At 39.0% G+C, this 15,000-nt stretch overlaps 2 protein-coding genes across 2 annotated transcripts in view; one reads left to right on the top strand and one right to left on the bottom strand.

The window, feature by feature from the left end:
- Window positions 1–4,110, bottom strand: part of MBD-like (methyl-CpG-binding domain protein 2) — a 10,091-nt gene extending 5,981 nt beyond the window's left edge. The window contains exons 1-3 of the mRNA XM_043006850.2: window positions 3,442–4,110; window positions 2,018–2,170; window positions 1,475–1,622 (exon numbers count right to left, since the gene is read on the bottom strand). Of these exons, the coding sequence (XP_042862784.1) occupies window positions 1,475–1,622; window positions 2,018–2,170; window positions 3,442–3,563 (423 nt within the window). The 5' untranslated portion in view covers window positions 3,564–4,110. The remainder of the gene's footprint in view (window positions 1–1,474; window positions 1,623–2,017; window positions 2,171–3,441) is intronic.
- Window positions 4,111–4,248: 138 nt separating this feature from the next.
- Window positions 4,249–14,518, top strand: CCT3 (chaperonin containing TCP1 subunit 3). The gene is made up of 10 exons (XM_043006849.2): window positions 4,249–4,388; window positions 4,475–4,536; window positions 11,039–11,215; window positions 11,327–11,481; window positions 11,633–11,819; window positions 12,075–12,263; window positions 12,803–13,066; window positions 13,188–13,460; window positions 13,717–13,911; window positions 14,033–14,518. The coding sequence occupies exons 1-10, from the start codon at window positions 4,355–4,357 to the stop codon at window positions 14,141–14,143; spliced, it is 1,647 nt and encodes a 548-aa protein (XP_042862783.1). The 5' UTR covers window positions 4,249–4,354; the 3' UTR covers window positions 14,144–14,518.
- The last annotated feature ends 482 nt before the right edge of the window (window positions 14,519–15,000 follow it).

The following is a 15,000-nucleotide window of genomic DNA, read 5'->3' as shown; positions in this document are numbered from 1 at the left end:
AGCATGTAAAGTGTTCCAAAGGTCTGAGACGTAAGGGTATAAGACAAGCATACACCCATTTTGGAAAAATGTCCTATTGCAGAGGCCAAGGAAAGATTGAATAAGCCTATATCATCTACACTAATAAAAAAAATTGTAGACATAGTGACTCCTGGCAGCATGATTAGAGGAACTAATACACTTGAGGAACACATGGTTCAGAAAGCTATGGAAAGACAACCACAAATCTTGAATTTGGTTGCATTCCATAGAGAGATATCAAAGCTATAAAAGCTTAGAGGTTGGCAAGACAATAAAAAAAATACTAATAACAAAACTAATGGTATATGAAGAGAGTGATTTATATGCCTTACATTCCGATCTGTATATGAGTGCCACTTCTGGAGTCACATAAAGAATAGCCCTCATACACAGTTCAACTTATTGCTAAGTACTATAATAACTTGAAATTTTTTACTCTAATGGCAGTAGATTTTATAGCAGAGAAAATATATGTACAATATTGCATAAAGACTTATTTAAACTCTTCTAAAAAATTAAAATACACCTATAGGTATCATCTTAGGTTACAGAAAAGACCATTACTCAAGATGAGAGTTTCAAAAGTTTTGGTATGTAAGTAGCCCTTATATTTATGCTTATGTAAGTAGATCTCATACTTATATATCACAGGAAATCCTTCTGTAAGAGTCCTATAACCACCAGATAACCAGGCAAGGATATAACAAATGTGTCTTTGTTCCTTGTTTGTGAATGAAGACATATTTATGTCACTTTAATTCTATGATATCATCTAGGATAAAAACACAAGAGTTCTAATGCATATCACTTAAAAATTGTAGTAAGACCAGCCCTGGTCAGGAGGATAAGTACTTCTGCTTTGGCATACATTTTTGAGACTTGTTAAAGGTGGCAGCACCATGAGCAGGTACCCCTCTGTAGGTGTGGAGGAGTGAGTGTAAGGGGTGTGAGTGTGACTGTGTTGAGAATCAAAATAGGAATGGGAATCAAAATGGGAGTAGGGGTGGGAGTAGGAGTAGGGATGTGAATTATTGTAGGAATAGGAATAAGAATTGGAGCAGGAGTAGGAATGAGAACTGGAGTTCGAGTAGGAACGAGAAATGGAGTGGTAGTAAGAGTGGGGATGGACATGGACATGTATATGAGGATGTGTGTGTGCGTGTGTGTGCTAGCATATACTTATACCATCAACTTATTCCATCCCTTCTCTAAATAAAACTATAGTTGCCTATCTCTATTAAAGTGTGTTGCTACTTAAGGCTGCATGCTTAACCCTGTGATATCCTCTTCCCATAGTAAATCCCTGAAACAGGAATACTACTTTCTTAGTTCTGTATTTCCATACATAAACTCTGTGCCAAGTCTATAACTGTTCCCTTCATGTTTCTCAATCCTATTTACAGTATCTTCTATTTATTTGGTTTCATTTGTTTCTTAACTGTAAAAGCGTTACCTGTTTTGGCTTATCCTGTATACCATGTTTCATATCAAGCTTCACTCTACTTGATGGCTGTGTTTTAATTACAGTTACAGGCTGCTTGAATATCGAAGCTGTTTGGCGGATGGGTGGTACCAGTGATGCATCATTCCGCATTCCACGACTATTAGAGAAACCATTTCAATTATGGATAAAATAAGTATTCAGTATTTACTTACATCACCTATATAGAAAATGAAGGAAATTGTAACACACTGTATACATATATGACAAAATATCACATGTGCTATTGACAAGTTTCAATATTCACATTAAAAATGTACTGTGTAATCCTGCATCTTTTTTCATATACAAAAGGTATTATAAAATCTTCTGTTAGATGTGATGAGAAGAAAATAAATCAAGACACTTCTGGATACTAATGCTTTAAAGAGAGAAAGAGAAATAAAATTCAGCATGAATAATAACTTTCTCCAGGTACTTTGATGCAACTGGGGAAAGAAAATATCCACAATTTATGACAACACAGAAAATTATATGAGTAAATCGTCAACTTACCTGTAGTCAAATAAAGTTCCTCTTGGTTTTTTATTCTTCCTTACCAATAAATGGTTGACTTTTCCAGTGCGGAAATCAAAGGAAGACAAGTCCACTGCATCACCAAGGTATCTGGCCAGCTGAGGCTTGCTTCTGAATTTTTTCCCATTTGGACTGAAAGATGAAAAATAAAAATAAATAAATGGTCAAAACCTTATCACAAAAAACATCAATTTTATATGTATTTCTCCCTGAGTTAAGGGAAAAATAAAGGATCTTTGCCTATAGCAGTACAGTAAAACAACACATTATGCAGTTTTATGTCTTATATTCAAAGGATATGGGGTTATTAAACATGAAGTCCTAATAGCTGAACACAGGAGCTCCAATGACTGGACAGAGGTAGTGTAAGGCAGAGGCTACTGTGTTTTTCATTACATAAATTCTAGGTATTTGCTGTAAAAGATTAAGTTATAACAAAACAGAAGACAATTGCAGCATTATTAACCTGATGTTGTCAACACTGAATTCTGGTGCAAAGGACAGCTGTCAAAGTGTGGTTGACAATTTGTGTTTTAGAAGACTATCATCAAGGGGAACTTTATGGTGCGGGAGAATCACTTGCATGCAAAGTTGGCCGAAAACTCTTTATTTTTCACAATACAGGAATATACATTATCTGTTGCATGCCATCCTCCTCTGGTTTTGTACATATAAACCAAGCAACTTTACCTTACTCACTATTAGGGGCTTCCTCCCTGGATCACTTATCCCTCTGATATCTACCTATCTGCAATTTTATCTATGGGAGACTTCACCCCTGGACTCCCCCTACACCTATAATATTTATCTTTTGGAGGCTTTGCTCCCTGACCCCGTACTATCGGAGAATTGAACTATAAAGGTTTCTTTGAGATTCATGTAAACCTAGAATTGTTCTTCACACATTTTACATATTCATTTGTTGCGAAGGACATCATGATGTACTTATTACTTTAAAGGGATTTAACGGGCTCCTTTGGGCTATATCTTTCAACTGAACTCTCGCATATTAGCATTATATCATTAAAAAAAAAAATAGAAAATAAAAAAAACAGTTCATATGATCCAGTTGAAGTTAGCACAATATGTTTTGAATGAATGCCCTAAATCCAGAGTGAAAATTACTTTGAATGAACCCATTTGGGGGTGAAACATCAAACAACGAGCAAGTTCTTGCTTGCATAGGCACCTCACATACAGATCTCACTCGTGTTACTTTTATAAATTAAATCACACACCAATACAAGTTATTACAGAAGGAAAGAAATACAAATATAAATCACATAGTACCAATCTGAGACAATCAACATTGATTTTTTCAAAATTGACTGCTTCTCCAATGCGCAAAACTGAAGTAACAACACAAAGAAACCATAGGATAGTTAATCATAAAAGTAGCTAACCTGTAGTAATAAACATCGACTTTTCCCGATGTGAGTCCCGTCTTTCTCAGCACTTCCTCCCTCTTCCAGCCCTTCGGAAGTGCGGCGCAGTCATATCGCCGTTTTTCGATCTGTACAGACATTGTGGTTGCTATTTCTATTTCCTCTAGGTCTACTCTGCTCCTCCTTCTCTGTCGTGTTCTTGTTTCCTTCTCTCCTTCTCCACTTTTCTTTGTTTTCCACCTTTGTGCTGGTCTTTCTCTGCTTCTTCTCTTTCTTTCTCTTGTTTGTTTACGACCGACGCTATGAGGAGAAGTAGGGTATGTGTAAAATAAAACATATTGTAACTCTTTTAATTCATATTAATTAGATTTAGCTATCAAAGTAGATAACTATTTATTTTTAGTATTCTTATCTCTTTTCGGTAAATATCTATTGAACAAACGAGGCACATTCCTTGTTATACTTTGTATCCCTATAATGTCTGTCTCAAAACCGTGAAATTCCATAACGACTTTGACTTCGTCTTCAATCTGCTTGTAATATAGATGCAAAGAAGATAAAATATATCCCCAACTATCTAATATATTCCTTATTAATGAACTCTAAAGTATATACCACCTACACCAAATTCATTCTAACAATAGAAGCGCATATAGAAAAAAAAATTCTAGAAGCTTCCAGAGTATTCCATCCGTCAACCGCAGAAGCCGATGACATCAAACCCAAAATACAAAATCAGACCCAAATAAGCCACCAAAGACCTAAATCCCAACACCAAAAATCGGCCAGAGCCATTATAAAGCGCCATTTCCCCGCACAAAGGGAGTCTTGGTGAACGAGTGCAAAAGTCGCGTGAGTCAGGCCGTCCCTCCCGCGTGTTGTGGATCAGATTGTCTTCGTCGAGCGCACACGTCTTCAACAAACCTTCAAAATGATGGGCGGAGGCCAACCTATCATCGTTCTGAGTAAGTTTAAGGGAAGATGTATTAGTGGAGAGGATTCTTGGCGAGAGAAACGGCCGAATTATTAACGAAATGTCCCCTTTTTCCAGACCAGAACACCAAGCGTGAGAGCGGGCGGAAGGTGCAAGTGCAGAACATCAATGCCGGGAAGGTGAGGCTGGGTTTTATTTTCGTGTTTGCTCGCGTGTTGCAAGTTGCAGAGGGGGATTAGGGCTGGGAATTGAGTGCTTGGTCTGTAAAGTTGGACGTGAGGTGATTGGATTTTGATTTGCGTGCGTGGTTTAGGTGTTATTAATAGAGTGCTTTTGGTGGGTGGAGGGAGTGACTCATTTATGTTGTCCTGTTCAAGACCGTATTTTTTTTTTTCTTAATTGGCTCTAATGCTTTTAATTGTGTGAAGCTAAGAGGTAATGAGTCGAAAATCAAAATGGTGTAGCCTGTCCGTGCATGGCTTGATTTGTAATTGGATAGGTTTTATTGATTTCTTCGTAGTATATAATGCTATCTAGAATTATAATATTATGGCTATGTTTCTCCATTGTGTTTATTATAAGGCTTAAGGATAATTTCAGGAAGAATGTAGTGGAAATGAATAGTGTTTGACTTATTTCAAGTCATTTTGGGGGATTTTTGACTATTCATAAAAGCAGATGCAAAAGCCTAGCTTGACAGTGTGCCACGGTAATCATCAAATTTGTAGGTATCACTATAACCATATCACTAAGTTATTCAAGTAAATGTATACCATAAATGCCACACCATAACCAATAATTTTTTCAGTGATATTTTTTCCTGTCACAGTTCAAAACACTGAGACCCCAAGTCGTTTGAGGTCGAGTGCTCAGTGTACAAATTGAATCCATCCTTACTTGTAATAAGCTTGTTTACCTGAGGCTAGTGTTGATTAGTTTTTGCCCATAGAACAAAGTTCATTGCAATAATGTAGAAAAAGGTTATGCATGAGGCAATAACTCTGTCCATGAAATAGATGCATGTAACTTACTTTAAGTACAATTTCATTAGGAATGCATGTATTTATGATGAAGATGCTGTTTGAAATGCATCAAATACATCTCTTGCACTGAATTTATTCAGTTTCATGCAACTTTTTTTTCTACTTTTGTCTTCTTATTTCTTTATTTTTTAAAAAGGCAGTTGTTACTAGTCTGCTTTTGACCAATCTTGATGGTTTAAATTGGTTATCAGCTTGGGGTAGAGGTCTAAGCAGAAGCTGTATTTATTTTTGCTGTAGATAATTTTCATTACTTTATATTAGTAACAAAAAGACCTAAAGAAGAAAAGTCTCTTAACCCATTGGTCACAGTTTACAAGATTAGTTTACAAGATTAGTGTATACGGTAATGTCATATATGGCCTGGAGGTCTGTAGCAGTATTTATTTTATGCTCGAGCAGTGTGGGAGGCTGTGCTCGAGGCAGTTTGACATCAGTTTTCCATTTTGTAGGAAAACTGGAGAGGTATGAAAATAACCATTTTTTTTCCAACAGTTTAGACTTGGATAGCAATTGTGTCTTTTGAAGAGATCAGCATTGTGATAATGTAATTAAATAATTTGTAACTCTTTAACTAGTAACTCTAGTAAAAGAAAAGGACTTTTCTGGATGTGGGCAATAAAAAAGGGAGTGAAACAAATACATGATTTTACATGTAAACGAAAGTCATTTACAGTATGTACACTAATACCTCAATAATTATTTTATTATGGTTATTCTGAAACATTCAGATACGCATTAGGGTACCTTACACACATGGCATTGAGCCTTTGTCATTTTATGTTTGCCATGTGTATAGCATACATGGCAGCATTTGTATTCCCCTCAATTTCACAAATTACACGGAGATTTCTCTTGAAGTCGGAGTGCTGAATTGATCATAGTTGGCCATCCTCTGCCACTATATTTAGGCGCTTGTGGTAAATATTCAGACAAGAGGCTTCTTACCACCACCTGCCTAAAAATCAGCAGCTGCCCATTGTATATATTGACGTCCTTGAAAATGAGGAAAGAATTCATCATAGCCATATTAAACAGATACATTAATACTTTCTTATATTGAGGCGACATCCTACTGCTGGATATGAAGAAACCAATTGATCCCCAAGATCAACTCCTTTCACACCCTCTTTGTAGTCAGTGATGGCCGTAAGTTTGACTACTTTCTCTTTATTTCTATTTTCTCCCTCTATTTCCACCATATCAGATGTATGCAATGTGGAAAGAAGATAGTGTCTTTTTATCTACCCATTTGATGCATAGCATCCCTATTGAGGTGCTCCTCTCCATCCGATTCACCTTCATCCTATCTGGAAAGTCCTGAGGCATAAACTTTCTTTTAGGGCGAACTGTCCCATAGGCATTTGTTTGGCGGCCTTAGAGCCAATGGAATAAGGTAGGGGAGATATACCAGTTATCAACATATAAATCCCTCTGCCGAATATAAGATAGGCGACGGCCTTGTGTGAAGTTGGTACCTCTCCCCTGTCCTGGCCTGTATAAAATCTGAAAGCACATGTGGGACCTGAGGATATACTTAATTTAAGATTGAGCCCAAAACAAGTTCTTTTGGTAGGGTTGTGTGATACAAAATTCAGTCTGCCTCTGAACTTCCAGAGACTTGTCCACTGTTATCCACAGTGGTAGAATATAGACAGCCCAGAACTGTTACTGCAGAAGCTCAACAGTGTGGCTTAGCTTCCACAGCTTGTAGTTTTCATCCCAGGCATTGGAGGCAACTTGAAATTTGGTCAAAACGATCTTATAGTAGAATGGATCGTCATGCAGACCAATGCTGGGCCTGGCACGGCTTTGGCAAAATACCCATCATTAGCCGTAATGAGATCCATATTTACATCTCTGGAACGTAACTGACATCCATCTTCTCTCATGGACTCTCTTAAACCCTGGATGGGACTGCATACTTATAATGGATGATAAACATTCAATAGAATTTTATAGAATGATACTGTATTCAGTACTTGTTGATTTTTTTAATTTTTGAAATAAAGGAGGTGGCAAGTTGTTGGTTTCTTCCACTATGATGTTCATGATCTTGGTGAAAAAAAAATTCAAGAACTCTAGGCAAGTCTTAACCCACTGGTCGTGGTTTCGAAGTTGGCTTATTGCGGTATTATCATATATGGCCCGGATGTCTGCACGGTATTTACATTACGCTCGGGCGGTGTGGGAGGCTGCGCTCAAAGCAGTTTGACATCGGTTTTCCCTTTCGTTGGAAAACTGGAGAGGCTTGAAAATAACTTTTTTTTTCCAATATTATAGACTCGTATACAAAGTCTTTAGAACACGTAAGCAGTTTGATAATGTAATAGAAAACGCTCGGGCGGTGTTGGAGGCCGCGCTCGAGGCAGTTTGACATCGGTTTTCCCTTTCGTTGGAAAACTGGAGAAGCTTGAAAATGACTTTTTTTTTTTTCTTCTTCTTCTTCTTCTAATATTATAGACTCGTATACGAAGTCTTTAGAACACATAAGCAGTTTGATAATATAATAGAAAACGCGCGGGCGGTGTTGGAGGCCGCGCTCGAGGCAGTTTGACATCGGTTTTCCCTTTTGTTGGAAAACTGGAGAAGCTTGAAAATGACTTTTTTTTCCAATATTATAGACTCGTATACGAAGTCTTTAGAAGACGTAAGAAGTTTGAGAGTCTATTTTTCTTGGAATTGCATGTGGGGAATAAAAAAGAGGAGTGAAACATATACATGTATTATCATGTACACTATATACAACCATAACTTCTATGTACAAACAGACTATCAGTAATCTACTTTATTGTGGTAATTTTCGAAACGACCTTGTGCCATGTGTATAGCACACATGGCACCGCTTGTACTTCTTTCCTTCAATCTCCCAAATTACATGGGGATTCTTCCCTTGAAGGCGGAGGCTTCCATTTGTTATGGACGGTCGTCCTCTGCCACTGTAGCGTGGGGCATCTGGGAGGGATTCCTGGAGGAGGCCTCTCACTACCTCCTGCCGGCAAATCAGTTGGTGATTGATGTCTCCACCTACTTGTTTGTACATCAGGAAAGCATTCACCATAGCCATCTCAAACAGGTACATAAATACCTTTTTGTACCATTTCAAACTCCGGCGTACAGCAGGATATGATGTGGCCAACTGATCCCCCACATCCACGCCTTTCATTCCCTAATTGTAATCAATGATAGCCACTGGTTTTATCACCTTATCCCCTTTTTTGTTGACTCTTTCCGTCTCTACCATTTCTGATGTATGCATGGTGGAGAGGATATGGACGGGTTATTTATCCATCCATCAGAGCGCCATCATGCCAGTGGCTATGCTCCTGCACTCCACTTCATTTGGCTTTAGTTTGTTTTTGAAGTCTCGGGGTATATACTTCCGATTGGCACGAACAGTGCCACATGCATTGGTTTTTCTACCCTGAAGCCAGTGAAATAAGGTAGGGGATGTATACCAATTATCAACATAGAGTGTGTAACCTTTGTCCAAGACTTTGGCGGCCTCCATCAAATCGGCTACGGCCTTGTGGGATGCCGGTAGCTCACCTTCGTCTTGGCCCGTGTAAAACTTGAAGTTGCATGTGTACCCGCATGCTGGGCCAGACGACACACTCAGCTTATAAATTTTGAGGCCGAACCGAGCTCTATTACTCGGGTTATATGTTACGAACCTCAGACGGCCTCTGAACTTTCATAGACTCTCGTCTACGGTAATTGTTTGGGGAGGAATGAAAACGGATCTACACTGTTGCTGTAAAAGCTCGACTATTCGCCCGAGCTTCCACAGCCTATTATTCTCATCTTTGTCTTCGTCGGTGGCAAAATGGAGTGCCGATGAGATCTGATCGAATCGATCTCTCGGCATATATTTCATAAAAAACGGATCCTGGTGTAATTCATCCCTCAACCAGTGTTGGGCCTGCCGAGGCTTCGGGGATATGCCCATCATCAGTCTTAGCCCCAGCCATATATGAAACTCTGGGAGAGTCACGGGCGTCCACCTCCGCTCGTGACCTTTCACCAGAGAAGGGTGACATTTGGCGTACCTGTAATGGACGATAAACATTGAATAGAATTTTATAGTATAACAGTGTATTCAGAACATGTTGAATTTTTGCATCATTTTCGAAAAAAAGGGGATGGGAACTTACTTGTTCGTTTCTTCAACGATTATGTTTATCATCTCGTTGGTGAAGAACGCCTGAAGGAATCTATGTGGCGACTGCGAGGCACTGAGGTCGACCGTCAACCCTGGTGTCGCCGCAAAGCTGAACTTGTGAGGAACGTTTTCCCTGTTTCGCCACTTGAACCCAGGGGTTCCTGGTCAATTTGGTAAAAGAATGTGGCCAGAATACTCTGATATTGGCTCATCGGAGTCAATATTAAACTTGAGCAGCTGCACATACCTGGCGAGCTCCTGTAAATGATGCGGTTTGCGTACTCCGACAATGGCTCATCTGAGTCTCCGCTGGTGTTGTGTGTCGACACAAAATCATAGTCCTCGTCATCAGAGGACTGAGTTGGTGAAGAATCCGAATCCTGACTTTGCCTGGAATTAGTGACATTGTCAATGATATCATACCCCTCCTCGTCGGAAAAATAAAAAAAGGCTTCTCTCGTCGATGGTCCTGCACTGGAATCCATGGTGAAGATGTGAGTGGTCTACCGAATTGAGATCTGGGTTTATATACAAAAGTCTAGCCAATCAACACGCAGTACAGTATATGGTGTGACATTCCAACCAATCAGGTAATATGGGGTGACTTTGAAACAGGGAATGGGGTAAATGGATATGACGTCAAAACAGCGTGGTGAATTTGAAGAAAGAGGGTGGGAGAGAGGGAGGGGAGAGGGTGGGAGAAAGGAGAAAAAAAAAGAAAATGGACACACGCTCACATGTCTACATACACGAACAGACACACACACACACACGCCTACGTATATACTGAGAGCAAGAGAGAGAGAGAGAGAAAGAGGATGCGCACCACACACTCACATGCACACACTTACTATATAAAAAAAAAAAAAAAAAGGTAATAAGGTCCAACGTCACTTCGTACTTGCGGGGACAATTGGAAGGTCACGTAAGGTAAACCGGAAACGAGGTAGTAAATGACGCGAAATGAAAAAATATGCAGTAGTAGGTCGTTCCCTTGTCCCCTCGTTATCCCTAACCACCGCAGTATATCGTGCCATCCGCGCTGGGGCCAGCACGTATCTCTTTCTGATATCATGCCATCCGCGTTTACGCCGATGCCAGCCTTGACATCATATCATGCCATCCGCGACCAATGGGTTAAGGTGATGTTCGGAAGATTACGTAGGGTAAACCGGAAACAAGGTCACAAATGACATAGCATGAAACAATATGAGGTAGTAGGGCGTTCCCTTATCCCCTCATTATCCCTAACCCCACCGCAGGATATCATGTCATCCATGTTTACACCGATGCCTGCCTTGACATCAAATCATGCCATTCGTGACCAATGGGTTAAGCGTAACAAAGCATAATGCAACAGAATGTGTTGAGGTGGATTTCACCAGCTAGCAGTGTTGGCAAATGGATAAAGAGTTATACTTTATAGCCAGTTTGAAATGGTGATGACTCACGTTAATCAGAATCCTTTTCCACCCTCAGATGATTGCAGATGTCATCCGCACATGCCTGGGTCCCAGGTCCATGTTGAAAATGTTGATGGACCCCATGGGAGGCATTGTGATGACCAACGACGGAAATGCCATTCTCCGCGAGATCACTGTCCAGCATCCTGCAGCCAAACACATGATTGAGATTGCAAGAACACAGGACGAAGAGGTTAGCATGTCTGTTTAATATTGTTTCAGATTTTACGGATTATTTTTATGGAATTCACGTTATGCATTAAGTTTTCCTTGTTTTGTTAAAATGTCAACCTCTCTTGAAAAGGTTGGTGATGGCACAACCAGTGTGGTTATCTTGGCTGGAGAAATGCTGGCTGTGGCAGAACAGTTCCTCGAGCACAAAATGCACCCTGTGGTGATCATTCAAGCCTACAGACAAGCTCTTGAAGATTCCATCAATATTCTCAGGGAACAGCTCAGGTAAGAACGATTAAAGTTTGTGACTGGAAGTAGTGAGATATTGTTTTCAGTTATTGATAGCTTTATGTTGGTATTTTTACATGGAGTAAGTTATATCTGCCTTTATTCCTGTGTATTTATGCATTTGTATTTTATTTTTATTGTTTTACAGTGTACCTGTAGATATCAACAGTGAAGAACAGATGGTTGATGTCATCAAGTCGTGTATTGGCACCAAGTTCATGGGTCAGTATGCTGATCTGGCCTGTTCCATTGCGCTGCGAGCTGTCAAGACCATCACAACTGAACAGGAGGGTCAGAAAGAAATTGATGTCAAGAAATGGGCAAGGATTGAGAAGGTAGGATTGGTAGCATCTGCTTTTTTTCTTTCTTTCTTTCTTTCTTTTCTATAGAAGCATATATTGCGTATGATTTAAAGGATAAATGATAGAATGATGACTTTCTTTCTTTCACCCCTTTCTTTACTGTCACCACCATTTTTGTCGTACTCTCCTCCTCATTCTTATACATAAGCAATAGTTGGCTAATGTGTGATTAAAATTAATAACACTGAACAAGAAAGACGCTTGTATCTAACACTTTAATGATCACAGATCCCCGGCGGCACCATTGAAGATTGCCAGGTTCTGAACGGAATCATGGTAAACAAGGACGTGACACACCAGAAGATGAAGCGGCGCATTGAGAACCCTAGGATTATCCTGCTGGATTGCCCCTTGGAGTACAAGAAGGGAGAATCACAGACTAATGTGGAGATTACTGCAGAGACAGATTTCACCAAGGTAAGGAGGGGGGGGGGGGTAAAGGAGACTTTCTTAGAGGCAGTTTATGGGTAAAACAAAGTGATTGGTAGATTGTGGTTGACTAGGATACAGTATTATAGAATTATTTAGTTATTTAATGATGTGTACATACTCCCCCTCAGATATTTCAGGAATTGTTGGAAGTAACATACAACGAAGACATTCAGAGTTTAGATATAGATTTGTAGATTATATATATTTTATTTCCTTATTGAAAAGGGAGGCTCAAGCTCAGGTATTTGCAAAATGATTTGATAAACAGGGTGAATGAAAAGTTTAGTGAGTAATATATAATGAAATATGTAAGTAGTGCCTATATCTTATCTTTTCCACTAAATATATCTAGCTGAAAAGCTTGAAAATATGTTAAACATGGATTAATCGAAGTGATAGACAATATAAAATATAATCTAGTTTTTCTTTCTTTTAGGTAGTTTGTAATTAATGAGTTGTATATATTTTTTAGAGAGATTTAGTGAAAGTTTGATTTTTATACTTAAAAACTTTTTATCCACCAGATGTTAGAAATTGAAGAGGAACACGTCAAGTCTATGTGCGCCGACCTGATTGCTCTGCAGCCCAACCTTGTTATCACAGAAAAGGGTGTTTCTGACCTGGCCCAGCACTACCTTGTCAAAGCTGGCATCACCTGCATCAGAAGAGTGAAGAAGTCCGACAACAACAGACTTGCCAGGGCCTGCGGAGCCACTATTGCTAACCGCACAGAAGAATTGAAAGAGGAGGATGTTGGTACTGGAGCAGGATTGTTTGAAATTAAAAAGGTAAGACATCTTTGCTGACTTTGTTGCTTGATCCATACCTTATATTCAAATATCGTGGATTTATTATGATATATTCTTCTAAGGAATATACTGAATTGTATTCATTAATGTGTTTTCTCAGATTGGAGATGACTACTTCACATTCATCACTGAATGCAAAGACCCCAAGGCCTGCACAATCCTCCTCCGTGGACCAAGCAAGGACATTCTCAATGAGGTGGAGCGCAACCTTCATGATGCTCTCGGCGTGGCTCGTAACCTTGTCTTGGAGCCATTCCTTGTCCCTGGTGGTGGAGCAGTTGAGATGGCTGTGTCCCACATCCTGCAAGAGAAGGCAAAGACTGTTTCAGGAGTCAAGCAGTGGCCATACACAGCTCTTGGACAGGCTCTTGAGGTAAATTGGATGACAAGTTAAGAACTCATGGGTAAATCCAATGAGCTTTGATCTTTGGATTTGGAGGAATCATAACTTTGCTCATGGAGTTGGTCTCTATTGTTACGCCTAGCAAACTGTTCTTTTTAAAAGATAATCCTCCTATCTTCAAGTACATTAGTTAGAAATAAATAGCTTAACCGTTTCTCTTCAATTCAGTACTGTATATTAGAAGTTAGTGGACTAAAGATTGTGATTGTTTTATATTTTTTTACAGGTCATCCCACGCACTTTGGCACAGAACTGTGGTGCAAATATCATCCGATTGTTAACAGCTCTGAGAGCCAAGCATGCCAGTGGTGAAACTTTCTGGGGTGTCAATGGCGAGACTGGTGAACTTTCTGACATGAGAAATTTGAAAATCTGGGAACCACTTGCTGTCAAGCTCCAAGTTTTCAAGACTTCTGTAGAGGTAAGCATCCAATTATATTTATATTATATAATAAAAGTCCAATAATTTAAAGATACAAGTTCCTAATTGGTAAATTATTACCCCTTGTAATTACTTCTTACATTATTCATAAATCTTTCAGACTGCCGTCCTGCTCTTGAGGATTGACGATATTGTCTCAGGATCCAAGAAGAAGAATGAAGACAATGCTCCTCAGGGAGAAATGCCAATGGACGAAGGTGGAATGGCATAAGCAAACACACAAATTCCTTGCAATTTATTGTTATGCGAGCAAACCAAACCCTAATTCGGTTGTGTCTGGTTTCCCTATTTACAAGTTCCATCAGAAATGGAACTTGGGAGTGCTAATACGGCAAGTGCTGATCTCTGCTACCCTAACTTAACCACGACTCAGACACGACCGCTACCTCCCTTCACCACTCTTCTTGCCTAGCTCGTTTGTAATCTTTAACATGATGGATCTCCTTCGATGGTCATTTCATCTGCAGCGGTATATTAAACGTGATTCATGTCACTTGCACCATTTCTAACCAGTCGAAATGACACCAGTGATAGAGCTTCTTTAAAAAAAAAGCAGAAATACAAAAAAATAAATTTCTATCGCCAATCTTGTTTTATTGATCCCATCTAGGGAATTACAAGTTTGCAAGAAACCTTAATTGGAGAACCATAATATGATGAAGTTGCCAGATTGGAGTTGTAAGACATTTTAAATGCTTTGATTACATGGTACTTAGAGTAAATCGTAGAGAATTATGCACAATTGACACTCAAAATGTGACCAAGAAGAAAATAATCAGAACATCAAAAGTAAATCTAAGACTAAATTGGCAAAAGGATATCCTTTAAAAATTAGTTATTGGTAGGGTTGTGACATTAGCTTATAAGCTTAAAATGAAAATATTTAAGCTTTTTTAACATAAAAGCTTCGAAAAATAAGCTTTTTATTAAAAACTTAATCCAAGAATATTCTTTTTAAATAATGTTCAGTCTGTGCATCTTTAATGTTCTAATTTTGTTTACAGAGTTAAACTTTATTCATAACAAAGATTTCCAATATTATAGACAAAAAGGTAATTGTTTGAATGG

The sequence above is a fragment of the Penaeus japonicus genome, unplaced genomic scaffold (genome assembly GCF_977035675.1).
Source record: "Penaeus japonicus unplaced genomic scaffold, GWHDUDI00000001_assembly GWHDUDI00000028, whole genome shotgun sequence".
NCBI lineage: Eukaryota > Metazoa > Arthropoda > Malacostraca > Decapoda > Penaeidae > Penaeus > Penaeus japonicus.
Note: the sequence above shows the minus strand (reverse complement) of the source record. Positions and strands in the feature narration are given on the sequence as shown.